The sequence below is a fragment of the Asterias amurensis genome, chromosome 10 (assembly GCF_032118995.1).
Source record: "Asterias amurensis chromosome 10, ASM3211899v1".
Classification (NCBI taxonomy): Eukaryota; Metazoa; Echinodermata; class Asteroidea; order Forcipulatida; family Asteriidae; genus Asterias; species Asterias amurensis.
Genome location: NC_092657.1, coordinates 2,525,418 through 2,543,302, shown reverse-complemented (window position 1 = coordinate 2,543,302; position 17,885 = coordinate 2,525,418). Strand labels below are relative to the sequence as shown.

General features: G+C 37.7%; 1 protein-coding gene across 2 annotated transcripts; it reads right to left on the bottom strand.

The window, feature by feature from the left end:
• Window positions 1–869: 869 nt before the first annotated feature.
• Window positions 870–17,679, bottom strand: LOC139943155 (pleckstrin homology domain-containing family F member 2-like). 2 transcript variants are annotated; one of them, XM_071939975.1, is made up of 9 exons: window positions 17,629–17,679; window positions 14,518–14,582; window positions 13,270–13,407; window positions 12,235–12,298; window positions 11,495–11,620; window positions 10,854–10,960; window positions 8,449–8,608; window positions 7,993–8,111; window positions 870–7,339 (listed from the first exon to the last, which is right to left on the bottom strand). In XM_071939975.1, the coding sequence occupies exons 1-9, from the start codon at window positions 17,642–17,644 to the stop codon at window positions 7,307–7,309; spliced, it is 828 nt and encodes a 275-aa protein (XP_071796076.1). In that variant the 5' UTR covers window positions 17,645–17,679; the 3' UTR covers window positions 870–7,306. The 2 variants fall into 2 exon arrangements, with proteins under 2 accessions (XP_071796076.1, XP_071796077.1); XM_071939976.1 differs by having other exon boundaries at window positions 12,238–12,298.
• Window positions 17,680–17,885: the final 206 nt, after the last annotated feature.

Here is a 17,885-nt window from a genome sequence, read left to right as displayed (position 1 = left end):
TATGTTATTGGTGTATTGTAAAGTTTGAGCCGTGACGCGAGACATAATGTGTCTTTCGGGCTACCAAAATATAATCAGGGCTACTAAAAATTATTGGTCACTAGCCCTGCTGACTACCATGGAAATACACTTAATTACGACCCCTGCTCTGCCAGGCCGTTGCCCTGGTCATGGCTTTGGTGCCCTTTCAATAATTTCCATAGACTTTAAGATTTTCCAATCGAAGTGCCCTTTTCAAAATGAAAATGGCCTTGCCCTCTCAAAGATGAAATTCCAGGCCTGCTCTGCTATGTGGCATTCAAAATTGAGACTTGTAATGCGCCCTGCTGGGTGTACAAGGCCCAGTATAACAAAACGAAAGAAAAACCCACGACACCCACACCCATTGCCGTGGTGTCCTTTGCAAAGTTCAAATACAAATAAACATTTTCATTATAGAAGTGCCCCTCATCAGCTGTGCCCCTTCCAGGGCAAAGTTCAAGGCCCTGCCCTGCCCTGCCCTTCCCCGTCTATAGGACCCTGCCCTTGCCCTGTGATCATTTTGTATTTGGAATCTCGGGAATTCTTTGGAGGGTTACCGGAGTTGGATGGGGGTAAGATTGGGGGGGGGGGGGGGGGGGGCGTGTGAGGGGCAACTAGTCTGCCACATCGGTCTTGGAAAAAGATAAATCGTTATTTTGCACAAACAAGATAGGAAGTACCTACACAAGCAAGTTCAGGTGGCGACTAGACTAACCAAAATCCATAGATCACAAGCAAATTGACTACATAATAGAGCATGGCCAACTTGGTCAAGTCGCTCACACCCGCTCGAGTACTTGCACACTGACAAAGGACCATGTTTGAATCACCACTCGGGGAGAAATAGATATTACCGTCAAAAATTTATATTGGATATTTATTATTGGTGTGAACACAAGGAAGGAATGCACGAAATATTAGCTTTAAAAATTATATTAAAGCTATGGACACAATTGATAATTGTCAAAGACCACTCTTCGAAATGGGTGTATCTGAACATTATGCATAAGTTCCAAACCTGTGAAAACTTGAGCCAAATTGGCCGTCGAAGTTGCGAGATAATAATGAGAGAAAAAACACCCTTGTCACAAAAAGTTGTGTGCTTTCAGATGCTTGATTTTGAGACCTCAAAATCTATTCTGAGGTCTCTAAATCAATTTGTGAAAAAGTTACTTCAGAGGGAGCTGTTTCTCACAATGTTTTATACAATCAACCTCTCCCAATTTATTACTCGTTAACAAGTAAGTTTTTTATGCACTGCTAGAAATTATTTTGAGTTATTACCACTAGTGTCCAGTGCCGTTAAAAATGATATTAAAAACCAATCTTTCTTCCTTACACAATCTATCACTGACGATTCTTCTAAAAATAATAATATTCAACAATACTGAATTTATAGATTTTCCATAATAACATATATTTTAAAAAAATTCCTGAAAACTACTTGACTTGTTTAAACATAAGATTACAATCATATTTCTAATAATCCATATTATTATTTAAAAAAAAAAAAGATATGCTGGACTCTTTTGAAATGCATGCAAATAACAATTCCTTATAGTTTTATTATTTACATCAATTTCCCCCCAAGTTACAGGAATAATTACTGCAATATATTACAAGTTTACTGTCCAGACTTTTTTTAGTTTATTACAGTATAATTCACATTTAATTGTACACACAAAGGTCAAACGAAAACAAATCAAATAAATAACAAAAAATAAACAAACAAAACTGATACACAATACAAAAATTGTCTCCTTTTGGACCACTGAAAGATTTCCTACCACTAGATTTGTCTGTTACTTAAAGGCACAGGGGTGGGTTGATTCCACAAAGAGTCATTGGAGATATTAAAAACTAACGACTCGTCCTAAGTTATAACTCGTCCGAGTAACTTGTCCTAACTCAAGATAAGACTAGTCTTTTAAACTCTTTAGGAAATTCACCCCTGGACACCTTTTGTAATTGTCAAAGACCAGTATTCTCACTTGGTGTATCCCAACCTATGCATAAAATAACATATCTGTGAAAATTTGAACTCAATTGGTGATTGAAGTTGCGAGAGAATAATGAAATGTGTGCTTTTAGATGCATAATAAAAGGCTTCAGGTCTAAAGTCTTGTATTAATTGTGTAAGAAATTAAATCTTTCTCATACACTACATTACTTCAGATGAAGCTGTTTCTCATGTTCAAGTAGTTTTTATACTCGAAAGGGGGTGTCCATTCCTTTAAAAAGGATTGGTCTTAAATGATGTTCATCAAATAAAAAATGGAACAAAACTTCTATACTTTGAACACCTTATAAAAAGACTTTCTTTTTTACACAAATTTTCCAAATTTGATCATGCGTTAACCGTGGAATTAGGTGCATGCTGGTCTAGTTTGTACAACAAATAGCTAAGCACAACAAAATTATGCTAACCAGAATAAGGTTACAAGCAGAAAGAAATTCCCTGTGCACCATCCCAGACTGGTATCCTGCTCATTTTTCACTCAGCAGGAAAGGTTTAAGCAATACCTGCATCTTTATAAACCAGTCTGTGAACATTAATAGGGACATGGGCCGTATTACATGAAAGCTAAAATCAGGCGATTTATGCTTACGGATTTGTGCTTAGCAATTTTAAGCTTGTGATAGCTCTAAGGTCAGAATACTCTGTGCTTCAAAGCCTCTATCGGAGAAAAAAAGACATTTTAAGTAAAACAATAAACACAATTTATACTTTGGCTATGTTTTTTTGTAAGAATGGTTGAATTAAAAAACAAACTAAGAACTTAGCTGAAGAAATAAAAAACTTCTCTGGTAGAAAAGTTTTTAAGTCAGTGGACACTATTGGTAATTACTTAAAATTATTATCATAAAACCTCACTTGGTAACGAGGAGAGGTTGATAATATAAAACATTGTGAGAATCAGCTCCCTCTAGTAACGCAGTTTTCGAGATATGAGTACCTTTCAACGAATTTGATTTCAAGACCTCAGATTAAGAATTTGAGGTCTCGAAATCAAGCATCCAAAAGCACACAACTTTGTGTGACCATGGTGTTACAAGGGTGTTTTTTTTCCGTTCATTAATATCTCTCTCTTTGACGACCGATTGAGCTCAAATTTTGACAGGTTTGTTATTTCATGCAAAATGTTGAGTTACACCAACTGTGAAGACTAGGCCCTGACAATTACCAATAGTGTCCAGTGTCTTTAAATGAATTGGTTATAGTATTAAACAGGATTGGCAATCCTGTAGAACACCTTTAAATTTAAAATTTGTATGGGAAAATGGTCGAAAAAACTTTTTCTTAAAGTCTCTTTCTCCTTATTTTCAAACAGCCATCATTTCAGTCATGCTTTCTCATGTGCAAATAACAAAAAAATGGGAGACTTTCGGACGGTCTTCTTTAACAGTTTCCGCCAGTAGTGCATGTGCTCAGACGTTATGCGAAATATCGAGCAAGTGTTTGCACGCTCAGAGCCGCAAAAAAGGAACATATGTCTGCTGCCGCCAGCGTCTCAAAAGTCTTTGTTTCTCGATACAAATGGGGCATAATTACATAGAGCTGCTTAAAAAAAAAAATTGCTAAACAGAATTTACCAATTAGCAGAAATTAGCTGGAAAACAGGAACACAATGTACAGATGTGACGTGGTAGTTTGACTGACAACCTTATTCTAAGAAGCAAAATCTTATTGTGCTTAGCTACTTCTTGTGCTTAATTTTGCTTAGCTACTTTTTGTGCTTAACGCCATTATACACTTTCGGTACAATTTTTTTTTTTTAAGTTCACAGATTTACAAAGAATTTACAGGGTTTACAGAAGGTAATGGTGAAAGACTTATCTTGAAATATTACTCCATGAAATGCTTTACTTTTTGAGAAAACATTAAAACGATATCAATTCTCGATAGCGAGATTTACAGACTTATTTTAAACACATGTCATGACACTGCGAAACATAGGGAAACAAGGGTGAGTTTTCCCGTTATTTTCTCCCGAATCCGATGACCGATTGAGCCTAAATTTTCACAGGTTTGTTATTTTATATACAAGTTGTGGTACAAGAAGTGTGGGCCTTGGACAATACTGTTTACCGAAAGTGTCCAATGGCTTTAAGCAGCTCTATGAAATCAGGCCCTGATTGCTTGACTCAGAGAAACGGACAATTTGAGGACAGACCTTTTCTTTTAGACCCTTAAAGGCAGTGGACACTATTGGTAATTACTCAAAATAATTATTAGCATAAAACCTTTCTTGGTGACGAGTAATGGGGAGAGGTTGATGGTATAAAACATGTGAGAAACGACTCCCTCTGAAGTGCCATAGTTTTTGAGAAAGAAGTAATTTTTCACGAATTTGATTTCGAGACCTCAGATTTAGAACTTGAGGTCTCGAAATCAACCATCTTAACGCACACAACTTCGTGTGACAAGGGTGTTTTTTTCTTTCATTGTTATCTCGCAAGTTCTTTGACCGATTGAGCTCAAATTTTTGCAGGTTTGTTATTTTATGCATACGTTGAGATACACCAACTGTGGAGGCTAGTCTTTGACAATTACCAATAGTGTCTACTGCCTTTAAAGCTCCTTTCACACGAGAGCAATTTAGCAAGTGTCCCTTGCTAAATTGTAGCATGGTCGTAAAATTGTACAAAATGTACCTTGTGTGAAAGGACAACCATTTTTGTCTCGAATGTCGATGTTCTCTTGCTACATCTTGTCAAACATTGCTACATTTTACAACCTTGCTAAAATTAAGCGAGGGATCCCAGTTAAATTGCCGTCATGTGAATAGCACTTTAGTTTAATACACTAAATATGTTTAGTGTAAAACTACCTTATGACTGCAATGTATAAAACGTGAATATCAAACAAACAAAGGTTATTTATAACAAAATATTGTTCCAATAAAAATATACCTGTAAAAAAAAACAATACCTAAATCAGAATTCTGTATTTCATCTATAAAGTGGTCGTACCTAGTTAAACACAAATTCCTTAGTTTAAAAAAAAAACTTTCAAATTACTTGTATAATTCAGTAAAACTTGCACTTAAATAAATTGACCAATCATTAATCACAAAAATCCCATAATTTAAAATCTCTTTATCTCATTGGTTAGTCTGGTTGCAAGATCACGACACCCACAGAGCCTGTGCATACAGCCAGTGTACAACTAGGGTCAAGTTCTCTAAAGGATCAACTGTAAACGGGTGTTTGTATAGTGACGCGCACGGAAGTTGTAACGCGAACGACTCTTGTCATGTCATTAAACACGACATTCAACATAACACACATTACCATTTTGTTATAACATGTTATAATTGGTCCACTCTGCGCTGTGCTATGAAAACGGCTATTGGGAACCAGTGATGCGACAATGCCTTGTAAGTTGGTTCCAAATAGTCGACTGGGGTAGTCTAACTACATATACACAGAGTTCGGGCAATGTTAGTCAGACTATGGTCAACGATAGTCCTTGCGTGAACTTGGCCCACTCGAGCGGATAAGAGCACCGAACTCAAGCTCTGGTGTTTCTGTTCAGCAGAGTGTGGTTCTAATCCCGGTCGTGATACTTGTGTCCCTGAGCAAGACACTTAACTATAATTGCTTCTCACCACCCAGGGGTAAATGGGTACCTGTGAGGGCAGAGATGGTTCTTGTGATTGATTTAGCCGAGAAGCGCATATTCGTTGCACAAGGCTGTATACTCCCCAGGGAGCTGAGATGGTTTAAGGAATGATTTAAGGCCCAGTGACCACGGGTAATAATGTCAAGCGCTCTAGGACGCCTTTCGGGCGTGAAAAGCACTATATAAAAACTAACTATTATTATTACAGATACAGCCAGTGCAAATGGCCCATGAGAACAGCCGATCTTAATGTACACATGATGTAGGCTCCAATTTCTGCATTGAACCCTTCAATCAAGGCTACACACTGGCCTGGAGTTAAATGATAAAATTATAAAATTTGAAAAACTGTAGGCAATTCTAATTCTCGAAGCTGACATTCCTGACATGACATTGGTCACGGAACCGGAACTTCATCTTTGAGAGGGCAAAGCCAATACATTTTCCTTATAAAGGGCAGTTTATTGAATGGAAACATTTGAAATGGCACCAAGATTTTTGATTATTTTCTTCAAATATGACATGCATTTTATCATTTAATGACCTTTTGATCATTGCCGATATGATAAATCCCCAAAAACTTTGTTTGCAATTGAGATTTTCATCGAGGGGTGTAGAGTGAACTGCATAAATATAAAATTTGCAACTTTTTAAATTCTTATTCAGTGTTGATCAAACAAATTGTACAAAAATTGCTACTTTTTAAGAGGAAATTAAGTACCCACATGTATTAGCAAATTTTTCTCAGAACACACCTTCCATATTTCATCAAATGCACAAACTTTTTTTCTCTTCAGTTGTACAACTTTGTCAGTTGTATAAATTTGATAATCTCTGCGACCATCTTGGATTTTATTTTACACGAACCCTTTGTGGTCCAAAGTTAGACTTGGATATCGGGGTGTGGCCAACCTTTACGGAAATGCCAAGTTCAACCTGGCTATTGGCAGCGAGGGCGCCATACTGAAACGTCTCGTCAAAAATCCCTGGAAGGGAAGCAACGAAGCAACATTGAGTGGATGCCAAAAAGGAATATTTTGGCAAATGCTTCTTGAGACTTTCAAGATTTTTTAATTCAAATTTATTTTTTGTATCCTAAATGTGGACTCTATGTAACACAGAAAACATTGTAAAACAGTAGTCTGTCGTGGCCGAGTGTAACTACCTGTGCATGCGATCGATAAAACTGTGACATCATCACGATCACGGAATAATCAATAGAAGATTTTTGCTAGAGTCTGATGGAAAAAAAATATAACTCTGTAAAATGAAATGTTGTCGAGGAACAAAGTCAAAATTGAAGGTTTTACAGAGACTGTCAGAAATCAAGGTTGAAATACATACTGTTTATCACACAGGCCTTGATAACGAGAACGACAACGAGGATGTTAACAATGCACGCCCTCGATTGGTCGAATGAGAGTGGGCGTATTCTGCGTGGAGCATTCCAACCACCAGAATGCGTTCTCTTTGCGTTGTGATCGTTATCGATTTCGTTATCGCTGCAGTGTGACTTGGCCTTCATAGCAACCTCTGAAATAATTTCATTGCAGCATGTACATTCAAACCCATACGGTGACCAAATGTATAAAATCATCAAACCATGAAGTGCCCACTTGGATGAGGAGGTTCTTGGTCAACAGAGGGCGCTCTGCAAAGCTACTTGTAATTGCCTTCGTAGAATGTCGGGTGCTGTTATTGAAAAAGAAAGAATAGAAATAAATGATTTCTCAATTAACTTTTGGGGTTCTGTGAAATTGTTGTTTTGCGTTCAATAGGATTAACAGATGTATAGTCCTTGCAAGGGATATCAATGCCAAGCTGGCAAAGAGCCAATCTTTCTCATGCAAATATTGCACAAATCAAGAAATAGTAATTCAGCAACTATAGACAACAATACATATTCTATTCATTACATAATCAGCGGTTAGCTTGGTAGAATTTGAAACCCACAACCTTGTGATTTAGCGCTTTTCACACCCGAGGGCTTCTCTCAAAACGCTTCTGACATTACCCCCGCCGCCGATTTCACAGAGTTAGGACTAGTCCTAACTTAGGACTAGTCCTAGGAGATATACAAATTGCATGGATAGTGCTAAGTTAGGACGAGTAACTGGTCCTAACTTGAGATAAGACCAGTCCTAACTCTTTGTGAAATCCACCCCTGGTCACTGGGCCTTAAATCAGATCTTAAATCATCTCAGCTCCCTGGGGAGTATACAGCTTGTGCGACAAATATATCCGCTACTCGGCTAAACCAATCGCAACAACGATCTCTGCCCTCCAGTTTACTGGCCCAAGGCTACAATCACTTGCCTCGAGCTGACGGTCTTTGAGTTACTTACCTCGTCTTCAACAGGGTCTATATTGCTAGGTCCTTCCTCTCCATCTTCCCCATCACTACTCTCATCTTCTGAGGAATCGTCTCGATCGTAGTTTATACTGTTAGCAAGGTGGCGCTTGCCTGGGAAGAAACAAAATGTAAAAAGACATTGTCATTGTAAACGCTCCTCTACGTGCGTACGAAGTAAATTTTGTTTTGTTAGTTCTGGTTGTGAAGTCATGAACTCTAAGAAATGCGAACTATGAAAGGGCAAGGGCACCCTAAGAGGAAATTGTTAATTTCTACTGGAGTATTTCAAGGGCACCAAGGCAATGACAAGAGTGCATTGAGGCAATTGCTTTCCACTATCATTATCTTCAAACGGTGTAAGTTTAATGCAAATCTGTGGACAGTGTGTTTTGTGTTTACAAAAAGTACCCAACTCCTTTAAAGTTGAAAACTTGAGTATTTTTCTTACCATCTGCTGGATTCTTTCCCTGGGCACTCATCTGCCCCGACGAGAGCTGCTCATAGCAGTCATTACACACCCTCTGTGGTTTCAGGGATTGCTGAGGCAGAAGGAACTTCTTAGCTGAGCACGGTCCGCAGACAACCTTGCCACACTTCCTGCAGTGATGCTAGAAATTATCAAAACACAGGAAGAGTTGAGTAACCATTAGATAGGAGGGACCCAAGGATAGAGCTGGGGCCCAATTTAATGGTTCTACTTACTGCAAGCAAAGAATGGGCGCTTACAGAAGCAGGGAATTCTGCACTTACGTCAAGCCTACTCACTGGTTAGAAGGGAATTTTGGTTTGTGCGCATGCGCACTCCACTATCTACGCTTACATAGCTAGAAAATGGTGATTGTAAGCGCAGAATTTAGCGTTAGGCAGAACCATGAAATTGGGCCCTGATCAGTTTATTGAATGAGTTGCTACAACTTGCGTCTAAAAGCCACTTTTTGGCACACACATTCTATTTTTTTGTCCCTTTAAAAACAACATTGTTCTTTAATCTGTCCCTGTATATAAGAACCTCACACTGACACAAAAATCCCTATGAACTCCTTAACAATTTCCCTACACGTAAGTAGACCCTTTGTTTCCCTTGGAAAAGATAAAATAAGTAGGCCTATGCATCTATGTTATAAAATATCCCACAGCTAAGATACTATGAACTCCTTAAGAATTTCCCTAAGGAGACTCTTTGTTTCCCTTGAAAAAGATAAAATAAGTAGGCCTACGCATCTATGTTATAAAATATCCCACAGTTAATAATACAATAATAAACATAATAATAATAAGATACTATGAACTCCTTAAGAATTTCCCTAAGGAGACTCTTTGTTTCCCTTGAAAAAGATAAAATAAGTAGGCCTACGCATCTATGTTATAAAATATCCGACGGTTAAGATACTATGAACTCCTTAAGAATTTCCGTTTAAGTAGACCATCTGTTTCCCTTGAAAAAGATAAAATAAGTAGGCCTACGCATCTATGTTATAAAATATTTAAGACAGCTAAGATACCATACTAAACACACAAATAAATAAATTTAATTAACATTTAACAAAAATGAAAAAGCTACCATACTGAACACACAAATAAATAAAATTTTAATTAACATTTAACAAAAATGAAAAAGCTGATAAAAAGCAAATAAAATTGTTGATAGTAAAGGTAAAAATAATAATTTTAATTTGTAATGCGCCAATTCCAGACAAAGCTGTTCAAATGCATACGACAATGTACAATAACACCATTAAGCCAATTAAAATTCACATTACACATTAATTTGACAAAGAGGGAGGATCAAATCTATGAAGTAGTAATAGAAATAAACAAAACAATGTTTAAAAATTCAGAGAACAACCAAGAAAATTAGAAAAAGACGCATACAGTCAAAGGTTAGTCAACGGTAAGTCATACTCTGCTGATCGGAAACACCAGGGCTTGATGATCCCAGTGCCAAGACACGCCACATTAAAACCAAGTTCAATAATAATACAATCGAAGTCTTAATATAGCGCACGTATCTACCAAATAAGGTACTCAAGGCGCCGAGTATATATAAACTTTCAAAGATAGGTTATTGCAGAAATTAATTCTGCGACCCAATTATGTAGCACCCCTTATAAGGGGTTTACAAGGTGCTACGGCGCATACAGCAACCACAGCCAGGAACACCGGGGTGAACCCCTTCTCTTTTTGATAAGTGCACTGGGTTCTTTTACATGCGTTACAAAACACATGGGACCTACGGCTTCATGCCCCATCTAAAAGGACGAAGCAACAGTGGAGAGTCTTGCTTAACGAGACAAGTGTCACAGCTGGGGATTCGAACCACCACTCTGCTGATCAGAAACACCAGAGTTTGAATCCAGTGCTTTCATCAGCTCGGCCAAAACACGCCAGTTCTGTAACCACATTCTATTTTTTACCATCATTGGAAAGAACAGATTTTCTCAATCTAACTAATAACCTTGACAGTGAACATCATGAATTCATTTTGGGGTTGAGGTGAGAATTAACTAGAGTGGGATTCGAACCAACGACCTCCGGATTAACGTGCCAACTGAGCTATCTAGCTCAATATAGGGACACCGCCAATATAGGGCTAGCTAGCTCAAATGAAAGAGCGCTGGCCCTTTAATCCGAAGGATTGTTGGTTCGAATCCCACTCTAGTTTATTCTTTGTTCAACCCCCAAATCATTTAAAATTTATCCAGTCAGTTTCCCTTTTTTTTTTTTTTATTGATATCTGAACATCATGAAGACTTACAAATACAGCAAAGAACTTGGAGAAGTACTAAAAGTATGCTTTTTGTTTTGGGTTCTATCACTCTAAGTTATATCACTCATGAAATACAACAATCTTACCCTTCGGTTGAGCGCTGTGAACTTTGTTTTTTTACAGAGCATGCACAACGGTGCTTCAGAGTCAGGGACCCAGACGGGGCTTAATTCTGTTGCCGGTTTCTTTCCACCTGAACAAAAAGGGAAAAAGAAAAAAGAAACATGAGAATATTTTGTTAACTTTGACCTGACCGTCAATCCTCTTGCTTAGACCAGTCTGTTGGACCACCTGAGCTTCGAAATGGACTGTTCAAACAGCTAACTTGCAAACTTTGATGTCCTTGCAGCATGCTTCCCGTTGTTTAATTTTACTGTGGACGTCACATTGAGTTGGGGTTGCAGAAATGTAGAGCTGAGTATTGTTATTATTATTGGTTTATTAAAAATCAAACATTTAGCAGCTTAAAGGCTGTATTGTGTTTAGGTTTACAATATAAAAATATATAGAGTAATATCAGCATAGAAGTGGTGTCAGGGCTTGTGTCGACGGATGATATCACTAGGAGCAAGTTCGAGTGAGGCACTATGTCGACTATTGGTTGAAAACAAAATTTGACCCGACCAGTTCTACAGCGAAAACAAAGTTTGACCCGACCAGTTCTACAACGAAAACAAAAATTTGACCTGATGGGAAAATCAACTAATCAGCCAAACAATGATCTTACTTTTGGCAAGGAGGTCTGATATACACTTGTTGATATGTGCCATCCACTCTGATTTCTCTGTGGCAGTCGCAGCATAAACAGTGAAGGATTTACTGGCACTGATGATTTGCCATCCATTCCTGAGGTCTGCATGGAGGAGGGGGGGGGGTAGAAAAGTCTATCAATTAGAGACACCAAAAAAAAAAACCTGTGCAAATAATGTAGGCCTACGTCTTTACCTACAATAATAATTTATTTCCCTACATGCGTATCAATCAAAACTATATAAGACTTGATTACAGAGAAAGTATAAAGTATAGAGGCATGAACACACTTAATTCTTTAGGTCTGCATGGGGGTTGAGCAAAAGCAATCAATTATAGACAAAACACCTGCACATATGAATATATATTGAAGAGTAAGATTTAGTAAAAATCGTAATTTCAGTTTGGCATTTTGGTTGATCAACCAACAACAATAATAACTATATTTATAAAGCACCAAATTGCCGAGGGATGCAAGGCTCTCTGAAGAAAGAAGGAAAAACAAGACAGAACAAAGATGAAAACAACCAGCTAAGAAAAAGGGGAAAAAGTGGGTCTTAAGAGCAATCAATCAATCAATCAATCAATCAATCAATCAAGTAGTCTTTTGTGCTGGTAAATTTGCCCCTTCCCAGAAAAATTTGAGATAAAAACAGTAAATACTTAAGTCAGGAAAGAAAATCCTGAAAATTAAGAAATCAAGTTTGAAATGCTTACTACCATCGTCTTCAACTGACTTTAACCTCACATCTTCTAACGGCAGAATGTGCTGTGTGCTATACTGTTAACACAAAGAGATAAGGGAAAACAAATCAAGACTTTTAATTATTTTTTATGTTTTTTTCCCCTTTGTCGCTTTGAAGCTAATACACCTTCATTTATTCATCAATACAATATTGAGGTCTCAAAACCAAGCATCTGAAAGCACACAACTTCATGTGACAATGGCGTTTTTTCTTTCATAGAGTATCTCGTAGCTTCGACGACCAATTGAGCTCAAATTTTCACAGGCTTGTTATGTTATGCATATGTTGAGATGCACCAAATGAGAAGACTGGTCTTTGACAATTACCAATAGTTTGTTTGTTTGTTTTCTTTCAATTCATACAACTATACATACATGTTCAGATATTAATAATGAATAATGGTCAATACAAAATGTACCATTCATACTATACAGTATGAATGGGGGTGACATCCAGAGAAGGACTGGCCTTCTGTAATGGAACACCCGAGACTACGGTCAAATAAATCAATTTTGAATAATACCAGCACTAAGTTCCCAGGGTTGTAAAAGTAGTAAATTCAGAAACAAAGTGAGCACATTGTATGTACATATTAAACTAAACATGTAAAAAAGAAATGAAATGAAGAAACCTTATTTCCTACTGAATGTAGGCATGAGTAGATAAGTGCAAACAAAATCATTGTGTTTATCAAAATAGAATAGTGTACAGTGTCATAAATGAACGTACAAGAAATGATCAATTAGAAGCAAAACAATGAAATAAATACAGATATATAATTTGGTTCGACATAACTTAGGTTTCACAAAACCAAATAATTAAAACTACACACAAACTTTGTTCAGACACTGCCTCACACGGGTAAAAATACTCTGAAGTATAAGTAATGGTAATAACAACAATGAAAACAAAACCAGCAGATTAACTTGTTTTGGTTCCCACACGCTCTCACACAGTAACAAATTCTACAAATTGTAATTGGAAAAGAACTAATTAAAATACTCACTTTCTTCTTATTCATAACAATGCTGCCGTAAACTAACAGATCATTGAAGAGAAAGAACTGTCTCGGTTTAGGTTTCTTCCGACAGAGTTTTGTTAGGACACCCTCGCCCACCAGCACCCGGCCAGGAGCGATGAGGTTCTGCGAAAAAAAAGAAGAAGAAAAAAAAGAGTTAATAATAATTTTTATTAGGGCAATCACATTTACAAACATGTACATGTATTAAAAATATTTAGGAAAACAAAGTAAAACAACAGTGGTGTGCCCAGGAGAGCATAAAAGTTAACCATCGCCAAAAGGCATATGTCTCCTAAAAAAGGCGTATGTCTCCTAAACATATCAATATAAACCACAAGGGAAACTGACTGGGTAAATTTTGTAAATGATTTTTGGGGTTGAACAAAGAATTGACTAGAGTGGGATTCGAACCAACGACCTCCGGAAACGTGCCGGCGCTCTACCAACTGAGCTATCTAGCCCTATATTGGCGGTGTCCCTATTTTGTCAATATCTTTGTTCGGGGGTGCCAGTCAGAAGCCATACAACCGTTAACTGCCGTGTAGCCAGGGATCACACCCAAATTACGATACAACCTGGTCTCCTAAACATGTAACTTGTATAATACGAGTGGTGGCAAAAAGTAATAGTGATCAAGGTTTGTTGTGCATTGTTTTGATTTCATTAAGGTGGGCATAGCTACTTTGTGTGCTTTTAAACAAAGATCGTTATATTGAGCAGCTCTGAGAAATGGTCTGCAGTTCATTTCACAAACCTCGAGTTAGGACGAGTAACTCATCCTAACTTAGGATGGGTTCAATGGGTTCAATAACGTCCACAAACTTAAATCATCCTAAAGCCGGGTTCATACTTCCTGCGAGTGCGAATGCGATACGAATGTTGACATCACAAATTCACAACGAATTATTCGCAGCAGTTCAACTTGGTCAACTCGCTTGCGAATATCGATGCGAAAGGAGGGTTGTGACGTCAAATTCGCTTTGCATTCGCAGGAAGTATGAACCCCGCTTTAGTCCTAAAATTTATCCGAAGTTAATAACATAATATAATAATTTATTTTTTAATATAGCGTCTTACATAAAAAATCTCAAAACGCTGTACAGTGTTTTACAAACATTAAGCTAAAAAGAGTAAGCAAAATTCAGCAAAATTACATTGTACAATAAGAACAACAAAAACAAACAAGTTAGGAAGAGTTTGGTGAAATTGGCAGCTGTGTCCTTTATCCCTTACCTGGCCTGAGCTTCCGAAGCAAGCCTGGACATGGCCGATTCGCTTCTCATTAGCCTCACTGTTAACTGCATTAATACAAAAAAGGTATTAGTTATTTAATAGGTTTTTCTAATTGATTGGTAGAGGTGACAAAACAGCTGAAATGCATTGGTAACACTTAAAGGGAAGGTACATGTTTGGTAATTACTCAAAATAAATATTAACTTAAAAACTGACTTGGTAACGAGCATTGAAGAGCTGTTGATAGTACAAAATAATGTGAGAAACGGCTCCCTCTGAACTGAAGTACATGTACATGTAGCATAAATTTTTAGAAAGAGGTAATTTCTCACTATAATAAATTAAAATTTCTAGCTAGACGTCTTTTATTCCTATCTGAAAGCACACAAATTCGTCCAACAAGGGTGTTGTTTCTCTCATCATTTTCTTGCAACTTCAATGACCAATTAAGCTCAAATTTTCACAGGCTTGTTATTTTATGGTTATGATGGGATACACCAAGTGAGAAGACTGGTCTTTGACAATAGACTGTGCAAGTCTCGCGCGCACCGGAGCGAGAAAACACGACAACTGAAGAACTTTATTTTTTTATGAATCAAATCTTTGCTTTAATTTATTCTTAATGCCGAATCTGAACAACAAAAATACCCTATAGAGCTTGTTTAAATTAGTTTTAGCAGTTTTAAACAAATACACAATTATCGGTTAAAGTCTATGTATAGACAAAAGTAAAAACTCTGGGACAAGGATGTTTGTTTGATCTTAAATTTTTTGAAACCCCTTTTGTAAATCTTCGCCCGAATGTGAAACTACTCAAAGTTGGTTTATACGCGGACGCACGATGGTCGCAAGGGCGTTAGATAAACGCGTGACGCAGTTTAAAGAGGAAGCCGACGCCTAAACGACCAATGAAAAGGCTTTTCACCCTGCGCGACCAAAACAAGCGTCTGCGTAAGTTTCGTGATCGGAGATGGGCACAAATTCTTAATTGTTTTACAAGTAACCTGACCTGAGGTCAAGTTTAAATATCGGTTTTTCTTCGTTATTATGTTGACTTTATTTGTACTTTTATATATCATGTGAATTAGTATTACATTTTTAACAACATGTCATTTTTATGGTCATAAACTATATTAAACTAAAGTAATGGACGAAACAAAATTTCCCCAACGTAAAACTCCATAAGGTTGGGACCACAATGGTCCCGGAAGTTTAAATCTGCGCGAGACTTGCACAGTCTATTACCAAACGTGTACCCTCCCTTTAAAAGAGATTCTGTGGTGAACAATGTTGTAGCTGGAACATCCATGTTCAGGGGCCTTTCTCAAACCACGGCTTGGGCTCCGGCTCAGGCTTAGGCTCCGCGTGCTGTGTACGCAGCTTGCATTGTAACCTGCATTTTGGAGCAGCGCGTATTGCACGGATATCAGCACGCGGAGCCTGAGCCGGAGCCCAAGCCGGGGTTTGAGAAAGACCCCAGGAGTCCATCAAGAAAGCCCAAAGAGTGCAGAATGTTATCCGCAGGAATTTGTGGAGCTGTAACAGTGAAGTGAAATCAACTGCTTATTTGAGCTTAGTGAGACCACTCCTAGAATATGCTGCATCCGCTTGGGACCCCTCAACAAAACAGAACATAAACTCAATTGAAAGAGTCCAGCGCCAAGCAGCGAGGTTTTGCACAGGAAACTACAAAAGGGATACGGGAACTGTTACTAAACTTCTAGATGACTTGGGATGGGACACACTACAGAACAGAAGAAATCAACAGAAATTATGTATGCTCTACAAGATGAAAAATGGTTTGGTTGACATTCCACTTCACAACTATGTTCAGCCCAACACCAGGGATACAAGGGGAAACAACCAAAAATTCACTCAAGTCTTCGTATCAACTGTTAAACTCTGGAACTCACTCTCGTCGGCTGCTGTGAACAGCGCAACTCTAGCTAAATTCAAGGGACATGTAAGCAACAACAAATATATGTAGTAGTCTATTTCCACACGCAGTGCGCAAGTTAGTGTAGATGTATCCGGCAGGATATTTTGCTGACTGAACCAATGGAGATGGAGATAGATGGAGATGGGCCCGCCAGTGTATGACTAAGACAGATTCCTCTCGTTTCTCCCTCATGTGTACAGTGTATATAATGTTGTTCATTTTGTCTTGTCCTACACTTTTATTGCACCACTGGTCACGGCGTCATGCACAGCGTATCATTCCAGTTAAGCTTTCACCTGCTGTAAAGGGATTACTTCATCAAGTATTACTAATAATTTGACCTAAATCAAGGGGGATAACTATCATTTCTTAGTTTGTCCATCTGCTCTTGCCTTGTTTTCTATGACTCATCTTGTTGATCTTCCTCTTCTCTTGGATGGCTAGGTTTTCTTTTGTTTGCATTTCTACATTTCTATTTTCTGTAGCGAAAGGAGCTCAATCAGCCAATGGAAATACATAAGTCTAAGTTGTTAACTTTGAGTGCTATCCTCAGATAGTTGTGTGTAGAGTTTCTTTCTTGTGTCCTATTTTGATTAATTGTCTTCGATTAAACTTCTTGAAGTTGTTGACAGGTTGATGTTTTTTTATTATTTTTTTATTATGTATTTTTGCCATATTCTTGCTGTATTTTTGTTCTATCATCCGATATAATTTCAATTATCAGTCAATCTTATCAATCAATCAATAAGTTAAACTTAAAATCATAACAAGTTAAACAACAGAAAATATAAATAAAGCATCATTCATACTTCAAATGAACAAACAATGAGTACAGAAAATAAATCAACTCCTACGCCCTGTCTCTACCTAGCCTACCAAACAACTGTCTTCAAATTGCAAATACGATGACAATGCCATTTTGATCACAACAAATTAAACAAACAACTTTCCCGTCATGCCAGTTGAACGGATAGGCAGACGTCCGACGACGAGATTTATTTGCACAAACAACAAACGTGGTGACAGTTCCAAATCAAAATACCACACAGATCTAAATCGACAACAGGACGAAACTTGCTTTTCGTTAAATTTGAAAAGGTCACATCAGAGTTTATTCTATAAATCTGATCGTGGATTTTAACTAAAGCCTAAAGGAAGTTAAAATTACTCACCCAAACGGTCCACCATTTTTAAGCAAAAATAAAAGGAGGCGGTGTGTGAAGTATTGTACCCTGTGCACCAAAACAACAAATGCATACACTCACCGTATATAGACTGGTTCTGTAACAATCGTCGCACAACCAAAATAAGAAATACCAATACACCAGTCTAAATGTATCTCTTGTTATCATAATTGATCGTAACGACTCTGGGGACCAGACGACTGCGCAAAGTGCAATTTGCGGACTCACTTGGCAAGATTGTTTAT